The sequence below is a fragment of the Trachypithecus francoisi genome, unplaced genomic scaffold (genome assembly GCF_009764315.1).
Source record: "Trachypithecus francoisi isolate TF-2019V2 unplaced genomic scaffold, Tfra_2.0 Lachesis_group4, whole genome shotgun sequence".
Lineage (NCBI taxonomy): Eukaryota > Metazoa > Chordata > Mammalia > Primates > Cercopithecidae > Trachypithecus > Trachypithecus francoisi.
In genome coordinates, this window is record NW_022681469.1 from 36,826,965 (window position 1) to 36,845,090 (window position 18,126).

The window sequence follows — 18,126 nt, forward strand, 5'->3', positions numbered from 1 at the left end:
GAATGACATCATTGAAGAGAAAGAGGATATTGGGTAAAAATGAAGGGAAACTGAATAAAGCTCACACTTCAGTTAATAATATTGTGTCAATATATGTTCATTAATTGTAGCTAACGTACCATACTAATGTAAGATGATAATAATATGGGAAATTGGGTATGAGTTATATGGAAACTCTTTAATATTTCCACAGTATTTCTGTAAATCTGAAATTTTTCTAAAATAAAATGTTTATTAAAAGAAAAGAGCACTGACCAAGGACTTAATAATAGCTTACCGTTAATTGATTGTATGTGGCTGTGTGCCCTTGAAACTGTGTGACCTGGGGCATTACTTAAGTGGCCCCAGTCTAGTCATCTATAAAATGAGTGAATAAGCTACCTAACTGCATTAGTTCTTTTGACTTTAATATTCTGTCACCTTGTGAGCTCTTGTCCAGTTCTCTCTATGAGACAAGAGAGCCCAAAAATTCCCCCTGGAAGATGATGAGACGATAAAAAGCTGGAAAAAGTTTTCTGGATAAGAAGGCAATACCTTCTTATACCATCACTTACCAGAATTTTTTTTTTTTTTTTTCACAGCCTCACTCTGTCCCCCAGGCTGGAGTGCAGTGGCCTGATCTTGGCTTACTGCAGCCTCCACCTCCTGGGTTCAAGTGATTCTTGTGCCTCAGCCTCCAAGTAGCTGGGAAAACAGGCGTGTGCCACCACGCCTGGCTACTTTTTTGAATTTTTTAGTAGTGATGGGATTTCACTGTGTTGGGCAGGCTGGTCTGAAACTCCTGACTTCAGGTGATCTGCCTGCCTTGGCATCCCAAAGTCCTGGGATTGTAGGCATGAGCCACCGTGGCTGGCTGGAATGTTTTTAAAGCAATAAATAAATTGATTCTATAAGGTGAAAATTACAAATGACGTTAAGTGACATTCCTATGCAGAAAAGGAGGAATTCATGTTTCTAGAGCATACTCGTCAGATATTCCTTATAATTATAGCACAGTTGAAGATGTATGAGTTAACAGAAAATGACCCAAATCAAACCGTTTAAATATAATAAACATATTCTTTTGTATCTTTGTAATGTATACTTCTCATGATACTTTAAGAATGAAAAAAATATACATAGGAGAAAAATGCTTCAGTGTGGTCCTGAACAGAAATAAATTCCAGGCACATGCCTCTCGGCAAAGAAGTTGGTAGGATTCTCCTTGATATCTTTCTGATCTAAGTGATGAGCTGTGTCCTTCAGTATAGTTTTATAGATTGCTCTTGGCTGGACAACCCTATCTTGGGGAGAAGTTCTGTGGCAGTTATACAGTTTATGGCCCTATCATAGAACCTTGGAATGTTCATGCTAGCAAAGACATCAGACATTTGAAAAAAAAAAAAGAGAGAGAGAGAGAAAAGAAAAGAGAAAGAAAAAAGAAGAAAGAAAGAGAGAGGGAAAGAAAAGAGAAAGAAAAAGAGAGGGAGGGAGAAAGGAAGGAAGGAAAAGAAAGGAAAAAGAAAGAAAAAAAGAAAGAAAAAGAAAGGAAAGAGAGAGAGGGAGAAGGGGAAGAAGAAAGGGAAGGAAGGCAAGGAAGGGAAGAGCAAGACCTGGATAAGGTGAGTCTGTCCTATTCAACAGTAACTTAGAAGGGAACTCAGATCTGACAGAAATTAGATGCAGGACGAGGGTGAAAATGTTCACATTAGCTTTGCAGATAGAAATACTAAGCCAAAACCAAAAATCCTGCAGGTTTAAATTATTTTACTAACCCCCTCCCACAAAAAAAAAAAAAAGTTTTGCTCACCTATAAGATAGGTAAGATACCTATATCTTATAGATAAGATGTAGCTGATAGTAAATGTATGTTAAAAAGTTGTATAAAAGATCAGGTTTGACAATAATATGGAGTAGTTACTTTTTGAAAAAATCAGGTATACAGATCTATGGAGGTTGTGTGACAGAGGGGTTACTAACAGACTGAGGAACCGAACTGCTAGCAGTTGAATTCTTGCTCCATCACTTCATCTGTGGTCAGTGTGACCTCAGGCACCAGTTTCTTCATCTATAAAATGGAGATATACTTACACCTCTTATAGGCTTACTGTGAGTATGTTAAACACTTTTCATAGTTCCTAGAATGTAATTAGTGTGCAACAAATGCTAGCTATTATCATACATTATTATTATTATTGATTACAATAAAATCTAGTATCTACGTTCTAGGAAATAATCATTTCACTTATACTGTATTGATCACATCTGTATGATTGTGAACAAGTCACATCTGTATTCTTTTAAGACAAAATTTTCTTTTTACTTTACTTCCTCCTATAGAGAGGAGCCAGGCTACTTAAGGGGATCTGGAAATAATGGCTTATGAAGGAAAAAAAAAGAAAAAAGAAATCTGACTGTTCCTAGAAAGAGGGAAAAAAATCTAAGATATAAGATAGCCCTGATCAATATGTAAAGGACTCCTGTTTGGAAAAAGGAACAGCCTAAGCCTGTATCAGTCAAGAAGATAGGACTAGGAACAATGACTAAAAACGAGTGGGAGCAGAACTGAAATCAGTGTAAGACAAAACTTAAAAAGAAAAATTGTTATGTACAAAGGTGACATAGTAAAAGCTGCACCACTATTCGCCAGGTGTGGTACTAAAGATTTCTGCATTATGTAGGAAATAGGACAAGATGACAAGAAAGTTTCTTTCCAACTCTGATTCTGGAATTTTATTCTATTGTCATATCAGTTACAGGACATTTTGGGGTATAACGATGTGTGTTGATGTGAAAAATCCTATCTAAAATGCTCTTTTTAACATTATCACACACGCTGCATGCCAGCTCTATGCTAGACACTAAGGTGAAACAGCTGAAGAGACTTGGAGGATATGATAAAGATTACTGTGGCCGAGAAAAGACCAAAACAATGAGGAAGGAAGAAGAAACTGTCTCTCTTCATTGGCTTAATCGTACTGGTGCCTGATCTTGGCAGTCTGTCCTAAGATGAAGGAGATGGCTAATCTTTCTCTTATCTTCATTAGGAATTCTCTCAAATATTCTCTCATCTTTATGATAATTGCCAAAGATTTCTCATTTCAAAATCCCCAAAAGGTGATTCTTACCCACCTCTGAACTGCACAGACTTGATATGGGGTCGAGGATCTGAGTTCATTTTCCACCTTGCTCCTATCCAGCTGTTTGATCTGTGGGCTTCCATTTTCCCACTCATGCAGTGAGGATAATAGTATTTAAAAGTATTGCCATTATTTTAATGGCAAAAAACACAATCACTTTTGTACCAACCTATAATCCCTGTGCTGCCTCCCTCAGTAGGCTCTTATGAGAATTCAGAATTCAATGAGCACATTAACATGAATATGCTTTGTAAATGTAAAGCACTATTGCAATACATTGTTATCATTTCTACCTGGAATGATGCTTCTGGCTCCCATGCATTACTCCCTAGTTCCCGCTCACTAATTAAGAACATGACCAGTTACCGAAAGAAAAACTAGTTGCCTTCCACAGAGTGAACAATATTAGCTTTTTATTTTTTCATTTATGTTCCTTTTTAGAATAGTACACACTTTGCTTATATCAATGGTGTCTTTTAGGGTATAATCAGTCAGTTCAGTGACATTAGTGTTTTCCCTCTTCCTTCTTTTGCTTCCTTGCTTCTGATATTGTTTACTACTTAAATAACACCACCTGAATACTCGGAGCTTTACATCAGCATGAGAGCAAGACAGAACTCGGGGAATGGCGCTCTTGCCCATTGGGGCATATTCACCTGGAGAGAGGGATGCACACCAGGACCAGATTAAGAGCCTCACTTGCCTAGGAGTGGAGGAGGTCGGGTGTTGTGCTTTCCAGATGAATGTTTTGCTTCTTTATTCCTTTGTGTTTTATCTGTCTGGCTTTTCTGTCTTTTCTCTCTTATGTAAGGTAAATCCATGAGCTGCCTCCGGACACTGGCATTCTAGCACCCTGAGGCATCACTTAAGCCAAAATCTGAATGGTTCCAAATTGAGCTGAGTAAATCCATCCCAGTCCATCTAAACTTTAAAAGCTAACAATGAAATAATGCAGCATTTTAATTTTACTTCTTCAAGTTTTCATGTAGTATTTTCTAATTGACACACCTGAAGATAGATGAGGGAAAGGCTAGTGAACTGAGAGATTTAGAACCTTCATCATCATTATGGTAGAACCTTCATCACCATTATGATTGCTACTCATGAATATAATAGTATAAAGCTCATAGGTAGTGTACACATTAGCATATTCTGCGTTTGGTGCTACTGTATTAGTGGCTGTTCCTCTAAACTCTGGGATGTTAGTGATCTAACCATAGATCAGAAATAGCAAGATACTTGTCCCAAATGGGGAAGGCATTGTAAATCCATAGATCTCAATTGAAAATTAACCTGCCTCCTTGAGTAGTTCAGGCTAATATCTTAAACTATCATCCAATATTTATTTTAATATTTAAAAGAAACTTCACTTTGAAAGGATTTTCCCCTGTGATACAATAAAATGTAACATACTAATGCTACATAACTGTTTCTAGACCTATAAATTATGTAACTACTTAGAAGAAATAGTGTGAAACATTCATGTGACTGTTAAGAATAAGAGTAATATGACTACCTAAGTTTTAGTAGCATTAATTATAATACATTCTGATATCAGACACTTTCATAGCATTAAGGTAGGATTCTGCCTTTTTACCAACTATACTCAAGTAACAGACAGAAGACCCTGATCCAGGGCAAGAACTCTGCAATAATGGGACAGCTCCTTAGAACTGTGGGATTGAATGAAATGTACGTACTTAAAACACACATGTTACATGCTCTAAATCTAAAAATTGTTTTCAAAAGGATGTGGATGTCATTATTTTTAATTTAGAATTTTCTACTCCCAATTTGGAGTCAAAAGTACCTAAATGTATAATAATGTTAATAGAATTTTGAACACTGCTAAATTTAACAAATGTTGACTGGCTGCTTCATTCTTTAAATAATAATTTGGAATTTTTCTAAATAGCAATGAGTTTTTTTCGTTCATGGTTTTTAAAAATCTATTTTTAAAATGCATATATTTGTGACTTGTTCATTGTTTAAATGTCTTCCTCTCTGCCCCTTTTAAAATTATTTTTAGAGACAGGGTTTTACTTTGTCACCCAGGCTAGAGGGCAGTAGTGGGATCATAGTTCACTGCAGCCTCCCACCTCAGACTCCCAGGCAGCTGGGACTACAGAATGCAACACCATGCCTGGCTAATTTTTTACTTTTTTATACAGGCAGAGTCTTGCTATGTTGCCCAGGATGGTCTCAAACCCCTGGCCTCAGACAATCCTCCACCTCAGCCTCCCAAAGCACTGGGAATATAGACATAAGCCACTGCATCCAGCTCCCTCTTTATCAACTGTTTCTCTTCCCATCATATTTATTAAATATATAAGTTGGCATAAATGTAATAGAAGGCTCTGTAATCTCTATGTATTTCCTTTTGGTTTTCTGTGGGAATACAATATAATAAATCTACTTTGTAAAAACTTGGCAAACTATGGTTTTTTACAACATAATCATGAATATATGAAAAAACCTTTTTTAAGTATGTGAGAATATATAACTTATTTAAACTACTTCAAATGCTTTTGAAAAGTTTCAGAACATGTTTATTCAAATATGAAAATACAGAAATTAATAGATAAATGCCAGAGCATTAAAAGATATATTAAATAGTGAAAGAAAAATAATTGTTTTTAACAATACCTGAGATAAATTATGTGTTTGTAGAACTATGTTCTATGATCAATTATAATTTTTTACTGATTCTTAAGTGCCAGAGTTGAGATATAAATTGCTCCTACTACAATTTCAAATTTCAAAGACATGTTATTTATTGTCTTATATCTTACATGATCCTTTTTTCCTCAAATGGTAATGAATGGCCAGACACAGGTATTTCATTTACAAAGCATGCAGATAATCATAACTCAGGATATTACACTTCTACTCTTGATTGTTTCTTCAAGGCATGCTTTTCTAGGTTATGAGAAGTGCACTTTTAAATTAAGTCAATTACACTGTAGCTTCTAGTTAAGCTTTGAGACTGGAATAGCATATTTTAAAATTTGTCTCCTTGTTAAATAGGCACCATGACAGTGTTTGTGTAGTGTATTGTTAACCTCCAGTGGAAGGTTAAGCAGCTTCTTCTGTATCTAAATCTGTTGCCGTGAAAAATGACTGCAGTGTTGCACCCACCTACCCATGAATAGGGAAAGCGAAGACTTGCACCTGTGGGATTAGGTGTAGCAGCAGGAAGCAAGAGCGTTTGCAGCATATAATTAACAAGGAATTCTTTTCTCTTCTTTTTAAACAGCATGTTCATCTTGCTAGGTTAACTAGTGATTAATGCTTGAAAAAAAAATGCTGGAGTCTGCACCCTTTCTTAAACTCATTCACTCACTGATGTATTTGGTTACTTATACAGTCTCAGAGGAACTCGCCTTAAAAGACTTCATTTCCTCCCATAGTTCTTGATCCCTTTGTGCTCATGAGGGACTTTTTTAGATTTTTGTGTTCTTTTACTATAACTGTGCTAGACAAATTCTATTATTTTCTGAATGAGATTAAAAGTAATTTAGGAACTGCTACTTTGATTTAGAGATTACTGTCTTAATAAAAAAAAAAAGATGGAAAAGTTAGTGCGTAGTGAACTAAGGCATTTAATACGTAGAGCACTGACTATATGGTTTTGTTATTTTTCTCATATTAAGAAAACTATTATTACCAATTTAGAAGAGATTTCTAAATATGGGTCTCTAGAATACAATATTCTTAATAAAAGCTAATCCAAATCCACAGCTGTTGAAGTTTAACAGGCTACTCTTTTGATATAATTGGGTAGTCATGCATTTGTATCAGAATGTGTAGTTATAGTTTGTCTTTACAGTACACTCATATGTATTGTTTTCATTTACACACCAAAAAAAAAAAAACCCCACAAAAATGTACTATCATATTTAGTTGTTATTATTCTCACTAAACTTCATTTTCTTTTAAGATAACACTTAATGGAATTAGATGCAGTGACTTGCAGTGTGTAAATTTTACCACTATAATAAAATAGAGTCTTAGCACATGGGAGCATTGAACCAGCGATAATGTGTTCTATCCAAACACATTTGTACTGTATGTAGAAACTGTTTAAAAGGAAAATTACATCTTTTTCAGCAATTTATCAGAGATAATTACCCTTCATACACCAAATGAAGGATAAAATGTTTTAAAGAACTATAATTCTAATTGGTAAATGTCACCAGCTGTTGCAGTTACTCTTACTTATGTATATTCTTTTAATGATTATACACTCATGCCACAAGCTACATGAAAATATATTCACTAGGTGTGAAATTCCCATATGTCATAGTTTCAAGAATAGGTAAACAGCTCAATGATAAAGAAGGAAATAATTCCAGTGAAGAATGTAAGAATCCTGTGTTTGCTTTTTAGGCAAGTGGATCTTAATTTGCCAGAAGGGAAGAAAATGCAATTTTAAAAAGAAAAGGAAACACTTGATTTTTTTACAGCAAACTTTTCAATGAGCTTTGCCTCATATCCTCAACCAGAGATTTTTCTTTCCTTATAAAATTGTAGAACTGTCTCAACTTAGAAATTTCAGTATTATAGCCCTTGGATCTGCCAATAGGGAAAAGCATTTCATTTTCTTTCAGGCTTAAACTGTAAACTGTTTGTTAGTTTTAGATGGCGGAAGATAAACTCTTCCTGGACAGTGTTTCATGATAGTCTAATCTTATAAGTGATCAAGGAAACAGAAAAGAAATTACCCTAGTGTCTACGGTGAATGTTTAAAGTCATTATTATTCAGTCTCCCTGGCCATAACTTCGTTTCCACTGAGACTGATAGGTCTAGTGACTGACTGAACTGAATGTCTAAGCAATGGCCTTTAAAAGATGGAAACACAAATGGGGTTGGGGAGGGGAGAAATAGTAGTAAAGACAAGGCTCCCATTTGTCTGTTCTTCAACTCCCAATTCAACTGAGCTGTACCCAACTACCTTGGTATTTTGTACATTACAGCATCCTGTTTCTGGGTACTTACCTGAAACTCAGATACTGAGCTAACTTGCTAGTGTGTGTGTTGAAAATCGTTCTCATGTCATTTTTGTTCTGCAGCAGTAGGTTTTCTGAATGTTCTCATTTTCAGTGTTTTGACAGAGTTTGAGAGGCACACAGAGAGAAATATGTATCTTAGGAGTTAGTTTCCTTCAAGATTTTTTTTTTTTTTTTTTTGAGACAGAGTCTCTGTCGCCCAGGCTGGAGTGCGATCTCGGTTCACTGCAACCTCTGCGTCTGGGTTCAAGCAGTTCTCCTGCCTCAGCCTCCCAAGTAGCTGGGACTACAAGTGCAAGCCACCACGCCCAGCTAATTTTTTTCAGAGAGACAGGGTTTGGGGCTTCACCATATTAGCCAGGATGATCTCCATCTCCTGACCTCTTGATCCGCCAGCCTCGGCCTCCCAAAGTGCTGGGATTGCAGGGCATGGGCCACTGCACCCAGCCTCCTTCAAGTATTAATAGTAGTAATCTTTGTACAAATTACCCTGCTTCTTCACTGGAAAAACTAATGTATAATCTCCCCTGCCCCAAAGAAGAAAACAGTCTAGCTTTTTTATTGACTATCTTTGTAATTGTTTAAACTTTCAAACATTGCTCATGAGAATTATTGGAATAGTGAAGGAATGAATTTGATAAGTTGCCTCCATTAGGTTGAAAATAGATTGCCAACATTGTGTATGAGTGCTATTAAAGGAAAGACCAGTAAAGACATTTATATAGTTATTTCAAGTTACAGCTAATGTTGTATCAGGGTGATTTTGAAAGGATCCTTGAATGTATGTGGTATATATTGACCTTTAGGCTACATATAAGAGCAGTAAGAAATTGCAGTAATTCTTACTGCACAGAAATAACTTTGTAACAAAAAATCAAATTATTTTTTATAAATGGAATAAATAAGACATGCTCATTGCCTATAATATATATTGGTTAAGAGATGGACAATTTTATTATGTTATATAAATATGACCCCTCCAAAAAAAATAGCAAGAACTCTCTTTCTTTTTTTTTTTTTGAGACAGAGTCTCGCTCTGTTGCCCAGACTGGAGTGCAGTGGCCAGATCTCAGCTCACTGCAAGATCCGCCTCCCGGGTTTACGCCATTCTCCTGCCTCAGCCTCCGGAGTAGCTGGGACTACAGGCGCCCGCCACCTCGCCCGGCTAGTTTTCTGTATTTTTTAGTAGAGACGGGGTTTCACTATGTTAGCCAGGATGGTCTCGATCTCCTGACCTCGTGATCCGCCCGCCTCGGCCTCCCAAAGTGCTGGGATTACAGGCTTGAGCCACCGCGCCTGGCAGAACTCTCTTTCATTTAGGGAGATGTGACCACTGTCCTAGCATCACTCACATGCATACCTTGAGTTGTTTTTTCCAGCAATGGTAATAGTTAAATGGCCTATATCCTTTTTCACCTAATTTTCTTATAATATTTACTTTTGCAAATGAGTCTGCTGACAAAGGTTATAGATGTGTTCTGTGAATATGAAATGATGCAAAGCTAACTGACTTATTTGGGCATCAGTTCTACCTATCTATCATTAGGTAGATGGATCTACCTAATGTAATAGATCTACCTATCTAACTGGTAGCAGATCTGCATAATGATAGATATTTATCATTTTGTTCTTATTAATGTCATACTCTAATCAGTAACTCAATACAGATTAGGAACCAACCCCAGGTGTAGATGGCACAAGTAAGCGTTTTCATTATCTAGTCCAGCTACATGAAGTTCAAGAAAGAGCTAAATATAAATCAAGAAGAAAAAGTCTTTAGCAGCCATGCAGGCTTCTATCCCTTCCTAGTACTGACTTTGTAGCATCTATAGCAAGGAGAAATTGTATTACCTCCTCTGCTATTAGAAGACACCAAATGTTAGATAACTTTGGAAAGGTATTTAATCCACATCTTTGGCTCTACATAGGAAACTAGTTCATTGATACTCTTACCACATTTCTAAAAGGAAATAAATTGTTCAGATAATATTGGTAAATATTGAGTAGAAGCAATGGATAATCCACAAGATATTTTATATTTCATTTTGTAATATATTAAATATCCCAATATCTTCCTCATAATTTACTCAGCTTAATAAAAAAATTTAGTTTGTATTCCTTGAACACCCATAATAGGAGAGAGAGGCACCCTAAAGAAAGCTAACACTTTTTGGTTTGGTTTTATTTTGTTTCATTTGTTTGTTTGAGACAGGGTCTGGCTCTGTTGCCCAGGCTAGAGTACAGTGGCACAATCACAGCTCACTGCAACCTCAACCACCCAGGCTCAAGCAATTCTTCCTCCTCAGCCTCCTAGCTAGCTGGGGCTGCAGGCGCACACCACCACGCCCAGCTATTTTTTTTTTTTTATTTTTTGTGGAGAGGAGATTTCACCATGTTGACCAGGCTGGTCCATGTTGACCAGGCTGGTCTTGAACTCCTGGACCCAAGCAATCCACCTGCCTCAGCCTTTCAGAGTGCTGGGATTACAGGCATAAGCCATGGTACTCACACATTTTTAAATATTATTGATAAGCCAGCCAGAGATGATGCAAAGTAAATTGTATTTGAAATTGATAAATTATAATTACACATGGAAAATTTTTGGAAAAATTTGTTCATGTATACTGCTTGACATACTGGCCTAAAAGATAGCCATTTAACAAACAAACAAAAAAGATATCTACAGATCTACAACTCTGTACTTTCAATTTGATCTCAAGTTGTGAAAATCAGTAATAAATTTTATTTGCTTTAATTATAGAATGTATTGAAGATGGTCACTGTTGGTTTAGTCTTAAGCTCATGTTATGACTGTAATTTTTAAAATTATATTTCAGGGTGTGATTAAATAATAATTTCACAATTGAGACCTGATGTTATTTTGTTCCCCCTGCTTTTCCTTCACAACAGAAACCAGGAATGGATCTGGCAGACACCTATATTATGTTTGTTCGGCAAAACCAAGATATTCTTCGAGAAAAGGTCAATGAGGAAATGTATATAGAAAAGTTATTTGATGTAAGTAACTTCCCTTGCAAGGTATGCTGACACCATAGATAAACTGCAAAGAGAAAAGTTGAATTTTGATGCTATATTTGCAAAGCCTACTCTCCTTTTTGTGATCCTTTATCTTCTATACTAAAAAGTTGAAGCCGGCCAGGTGTGGTGGCTCATGCCTGTAATCCCAGCACTTTAGGAGACTGAGACCAGTGGATCACTTGAGAGCAAGAGTTCGAGACCAGCCTGGCCAACATGGCAAAACCCTGTCTCTACTAAAAAAAAAAAAAAAAAAAAAGAGGCATAACTGGGTGTAGTGATGGATGCCTGTAATTCCAGCTACTCGAGAGGCTGAGGCACAAGAATCGCTTGAGCCTGGAAGGCGAGGGTTGCAGTGAGCAAAGATTGCTCCACTGCACTCTAGCCTGGGTGACAGAGTGAGACTTGGTCTCAAAAAAATGACTAAATAAAAAAATAAAAAGTTGAAGCCATTCTAGAAATAGACCATCAAAGATATATTTTTTGGTGTGTGGGCCAGGGGAGCCGGCGGGGTGCCTTCTGAACATCTTCAGTTTTTTGTCTTGGTTACCTATTTACTGCAATCCATTCTTGCCATCAGTTCATTATAAAGGTAGAAGTTTTTTCTCCTTGAAGTTATTCCCCATTTCCAACTCCTCTTCATTTGCAGCTAACATCGTTGATAATTTCTATACTTATTTTGACTGCTGATGGAAGCCTTAATTAGCTTCCTTTTCTACATGAAAATTGTCACCATTAGAATGAGTCTCAAAAACCTGAGGTTAGTTATAACAAGCTAGATAATAATAATTTTACCATGGTGTTCAGCATCTTTTCACTTGCCTTTTGTAGCATTCCATAAACCAAATCATGTTCTAATGGATGTGGTCCCTACTATAAGATGTTTTAAGTCAATATGATATTCTACAGTTAAACAAATAAGCTACAGTAAAGCCAATATCTGCCACTCTGCTGTTGAACATTTTTATCTGGATATAAAGTACTCATGTATGCTAAATATGCAATATTACAGTTTTATCAGTTCTAAGGTCTTCATTTAGGCATGGCAATGCCTAGAAATGAGAATTGTGGTTTTGTATGCTGTGATCATCACATTTCATTTATTCAGTATCTGTAAAGGAGACTAAGAGAGCAGTCAATTTAAATAACAATGTTGTCATTCATTTGTAATCATTTTACAGTCAGTTCAAAGGAAATGATACTTTGCTTGTGACATAAGTTTGCATAATTCACCACAATACAGATTCCTAAATGTAATATTTGCTTTGAAGCTTATTTGTTTATGTACATCTTCTCTGCATTTTAGAAATGCTTTTCTGGCAGTTTCATTTAATTATGCAAGTTACTGCAAATGTTTTCGTAACAACAATTCACGGGCTTCATGGTGACACTTCAGCTGTGGCAGTTACAGAAGGTCCTGCTACGTCATCCTCTCTGCCATGGTCTCTCGTGTCAGTGTTCACTGTCAGTTTGGGTGGTCAAAATGAATCTTATCTTTCATGTTTTCTGTTTCTACCGTTTACTCAGACCATCTTACAATAAAAAGTATCACCTGTTTTAATAAGCTAAGTGTTAATATGTGTGAAAAAAATGATTTTCTAAAAGCTTTGATGCCCTGCAGGGGTAGAAAAATTATCCATCCAGCTGGCTCTTTTACAAAATACTGAAACCATATTAGCAAATTCTGCTTCCATTTGGTATTCCTCTGAATTTACAAGCATATGTTCCATTTCCAAGTTCTCTTTTACTTTTTCTGCTAATATGGTGATTTTCAAAACTGTTGAACAGAAGAGGGAAATTGAGTTGATGTTATTCCCATTATGATTCTTCTTAGAATAGCTAAAGCACATCTTCTATGATGAAAAGTTAAAGTCATTCTATAAGTAGACCATCGTAGATAGTCAAGGGGAGTAGGTGAACCTTCTGAACATCTTCAGTTTTTTGACTTGGTGACCTATTTACTGCAATCCATTCTTGCCATCAGTTCATTATAAAGGTAGTTTTTTCTCCTTGAAGTTATTCTCTACTTCCAACTCCTCTTCATTCACTGAAGTTCTTTGGAAGACTTTCTTTGTGGCAACAATAACAGACAGAGGGAACTAAAGTGACTCTAAGGAGGCCAACATTAAAATATGACACTAGTTTAATTGCCCTTGTTATATATACTTTCATTCAATACCTAAGCATCTGACATGGCTGTGAGTCTAAAAGTAACCCTTAATAAGCAACCATTCTGTTTTGGTTGTGAAGGTTTTGTATTTTGAATATCCCCGGTAGAACACTGGACTTGTTATTTGTAAAATAATTGTAATGTCCTTAAACATTCTAATATTTTAAATTGCACATTTTTAATTACTTTATTTAAAAATAAAAATAGACCCTAATTCTGTTGATTTGTCATCAAGAATAACATGTATGAGGGGATCTAAAAGCCCCTAATTAGCCAAGACTGAATTTGCCTCAATTACAGTTAGAAAATGAGAGGTTATCAAGTACGTGTTAAAAGGTAAAGTAGAATGTGTATTTTAAGCAACAGATCATTACTGAGAGACATTATATAATTATTGGAAATCCACTTGGCTAGAGCCTAAAATAATATCGTTAGGTGTCAAAAAACAGTTGAAAATAATGACCCTATAAATACTGTTAGCAACCTTAGCCTATTACAGATAAAGATTGAAGAGAATAACTTCATTCAGGCATCACGACAAACTTTTGCTATTCCAATTAGAGTATTTCCTATATAAGTAAGTAAATGGATCTTGTTAACTTCAGATGCAAGTGAAAACATGCTTACACATGTATTATAATGAGTTAAAACTTAGTGGTTTTAACCAACCCAGATAAGAAAACAAGGGCTACAGTTTCTGGGTCATGCAACATGAGGGCTTAAACTCTTCAAGAAATTCACTTAGTTTTGGAAATACCACACATAACACTATTTTTATATAAAACAATTAGTCTGCAAAACATATTCACCCTGCCCTCAACATTTTTGGAAAGCATGTTTTACTAAATAGTCTTTGCAGGTGATGCGGCTATGTTAAAAAGTTTGTGGAACTTTCCCTGAGTGTAGTAACTAACTACTCACAGTATCCCTGACCTCTATAACTTTTTGATCATTTAAACATCTTGATTGTTCCTTATTTTTGTGATGAAATACCCCAGGTTTTGGTTTAAATAAGGTGCTATTGCTTAAGACCAAAAACATGACATTGCCCTAGATTTGTGCCCAATTTTTTAGGAATGAGAGTGATGTCTTCAAGAGTTTTCAGTGTACAACCTACACAGCCATTTACCACACAAAATCTGCTTCTGGAGCATTCTGCACTGCTGCTATCATTCCCATCTCCAATAACAAGTCATTAATGTCAAAGTATGAAAGAGGAAATGAATAAAATGTGCATTACCTTAAAGATCATAAATAGGATAATCTTCAATTTTTACATCAAATCTTGAAATATTAAAATTAAAAGTATCCTTTGAGGGTCACAAAAGCTAATATTAGGACAAATGTGAAGGCATTATATTCACTTCCTAAGTAGTCAGATTTACAAAACACTTTTTGCTCAAAACAGAAATAATTTTTTAAAAGTATAAATAAATTATAGCAGGTCCATGATGTTAACAGAGAAAACTAAATTTGTTTAAGATACATCCTTAATCTAGAACTAGATGTACCATATGACCCAGCCATCCCACTACTGGGTATATACCCAAAGGATTATAAATTACTCTACTACAAAGACACATGCACACGTATGTTTATTGCGGCACTATTCACAATAGCAAAGACTTGGAATCAACCCAATGTCCATCTGTGACAGACTGGATTAAGAAAATGTGGCACATATACACCATGGAATACTATGCAGCCATCAAAAAGGATGAGTTTGCGTCCTTTGTAGGGACATGGATGCAGCTGGAAACCATCATTCTTAGCAAACTATCACAAGAAGAGAAAACCAAACACCGCATGTTCTCACTCATAGGTGGGAACTGAACAATGAGATCACTTGGACTCGGGAAGGGGAACATCACACACTGGGGCCTATCAGGGGGAGGGGGGAGGAGGGAGGGATTGCATTGGGGAGTTATACATGATATAAACGTTATGCACATGTACCCTAGAACTTAAAGTATAATTAAAAAAATAAATAAATAAAAAGATACATCCTTAATCTTTTCAAGCTATCAAAATAATAGCCGTAGCTTTCACCACTACCATTCCCTGGCCACCTCCTTGTTCCAGGAAATGTGCTAGGTACTTCACCTATATCATTTCCAAGCTCCTAGGCTAGATCCCGTCAATCCCATTTTATTCCTGTTTTTAGGTTAAAATGGTCTCCCACTCAGAGAAGATAAGTGATTTGTGGATTGTTGAGTTAAACTTTGAAATCGTATTTCTCAAGTTTCAAAATCTATGCTGTATCTACCTTACCTCTGACTTACAAAATTTGAAATGATAAAATAGTGTTATGGGAAAAGCTCTGGTCTGAGAATGCAGAAACTTGAGTTCCAACCACAGTTCTGCCGTTAAATATCTGGTTGAGTTTGAAAAAGTTATGCCATCTGTGTAAGACTCAGTTTACTTAGTACATGTAAACTAAAGATGTTGGTCTGGAACTCCAGATGATTTCTGAAACTCTTCCAGATTTTAAACCAATTTTAATGTTAGCAATGATGACAGAAATTACTGGGCTGGTTGCGTAAAGGATCTTGTACTTCAGGATAGTAATTTCTAAATTATTTTGTGATAGCCAGGTGAAAACAAAGTGTTCCACCTAAGAAGCAGTAGCATGTGCAGTAGATTAATAGAAAAGAAAATCTATCTATAAAAATAGCTGTGCTATATATGACATTGTGTATATCTATCACTGTGGATCTGAAATCCAAATTTTTTTTAAAAGTTGCAATACATATACTCTGTATTCAGGCTCAGTGTTTCCAGGTGACCAGGATGTTTTAAACACAGGGTATCTCTGCCTCTCACGTGGCCACTGAGGCACATGCTAAGTTTATAATCTACATGCTACATTTACTTTTCCAATTTTAAAAAAGTGACTTATTGGGTAAGAAAACCTGAAAGAAGTTATCCTGTAGTAGGAAAGATCATGATATACCAAAAGAAAGTTTTTCTGCTTTGAGGCTCTCTCTCTTACCCCAATGTCCTTTTTTTTTTTTTAAACACATAAGGCATCATTGTCAGCAATCTTTTTAAAATTTTTATCAAATCAAAACCACCTTCAACCTGATCCCAATATAAAATGTATGACAAAGATTTTCTAATTCTTCAATTCCATTTTTAATGCCTACTATGATGTTTCTTCCCAGGCAGAGTGGCTGCTCACTCTCTTAGGTTTCAGAACATGTAGCACAAGCCACACACATGGGTATACATGTGCCAGCAGAGATGCCGGTACATTTCTTCAGAGCTTTGGCTCTCTGGGCTGGAAAGCAGTGATGTTTCAGAAGTCAAAACTGACATCTGTAGTAATGACCACAACAGCATTTCTCTTGTCATTTTCTAAGGTTCAAGAATGTTGAAATGTGGAGGCAATTGAGAGTTGACTGAAGCACATCTTATTTTCCCAGATAGACACTAAACCTACCTAACTCTCTAAACCATTGTGCATTTATTGGGCACTGCTCACCTTGACTCCCTTGGGAACTATCTCATTTTAGCTCTCATGATGCTGAAGACACATCAGGGTACAATATTTAATTGGTAAATCATGCAGATTAAACATGCTCTTTGTTATAAATTGATTGAATGTTTAGTTGTGGAGGAGTTTCATCTCCACAAGATTTTTTTAATGTTATGATGTCTTGTAAAATTTAAAGTAATTCTTTAAATGACAGTTAATCAGTTTTATTCATCCAAACAGCATTTTATAAAGGATTAATTTCCCAGGGCTTTCTGTGAAAAGAATGCTTACTTTCCAGTAAAGAAACTCTAAATTAAACATTTTAAGTAAAATTGACCTATACTATATAAATGGATTCAGTAGCCTATTAGTGTAAGATAAAAAGAAAATAATGAAAATATTATAACTGAATGTGCTTCTCAAAATGAAACTGATTTTGCACTTACATGCTCTTGTTTGCCTCTGGACTCCCAAATTTTAAGAAAGGGGAAAATGCCCAGAACTTTTTTCTTTTTTTAGATGGAGTTTTGCTCTTGTCACTGCGGCTGGAGTGCAGTGGTGCAATCTCGGCTCACTGCAACCTCCACTTCCAGGTTAAAATGATTCTCTTGCCTCAGCTCTGGAGTAGCTGGGACTACAAGCATGCATCACTATGCCTGGCTAATTTTTATATTTTTAGTAGAAACAGGATTTCACAATATTGGCCAGGCTAGTCTCAAACTCCTATCCTCAGAAGATCTATCTGCCTCCACCTCCCAAAGTGCTGAGATTATAGACATGAGTCACCACGCCCAGCCTGCCCAGAACTTTTGAGCTAGTGTTTCACATCAATGCCCAAACATTTTGATGTGAGAATTTACTCATTCTTGGTAAGATTAACACTGCTATTCTTACTGTATTTAAAGATTGTTTATTACTATGTTGATTTCCTGAGAATAGTTGAAATCAACAAAACATGGATAAGAGTGACCATTAAATAGAACTTTCACAATACACAATTGAAATCAACAAAACATAGATGAGTGACCATTAAATAGAACTTTCACAGTACACTTGGTTATATGCATTTAGCACTGATAATGTATTTTTTCAATCATATTATTTGGACGAGTTTCTTTGTATATGTAATCAGCCTGTTTACTAGGAATGCAGGCTGGAACCCACTGAGATGGAAGACCATCTTTGCCTTCTTGCATGTCTTATAATTCCACGATATTATAGAAGTATTCTAGCTGGGCAGGGTGGCTCATGCCTATAATCCCAACACTTCAAGAGGTCAACGTGAGAATGATCACTGAAGTCTAGGAGTTCAA

At 36.0% G+C, this 18,126-nt stretch overlaps 1 protein-coding gene across 22 annotated transcripts in view; it reads left to right on the forward strand.

Moving 5' to 3' along the window:
• Nucleotides 1–18,126, forward strand: part of CADPS2 (calcium dependent secretion activator 2) — a 578,042-nt gene that overhangs the window by 539,444 nt on the left and 20,472 nt on the right. For all 22 annotated transcript variants that reach the window (XM_033192372.1, XM_033192385.1, XM_033192376.1 and 19 more), the window contains one exon: nucleotides 11,040–11,147. In XM_033192372.1, the coding sequence (XP_033048263.1) occupies nucleotides 11,040–11,147 (108 nt within the window). The remainder of the gene's footprint in view (nucleotides 1–11,039; nucleotides 11,148–18,126) is intronic.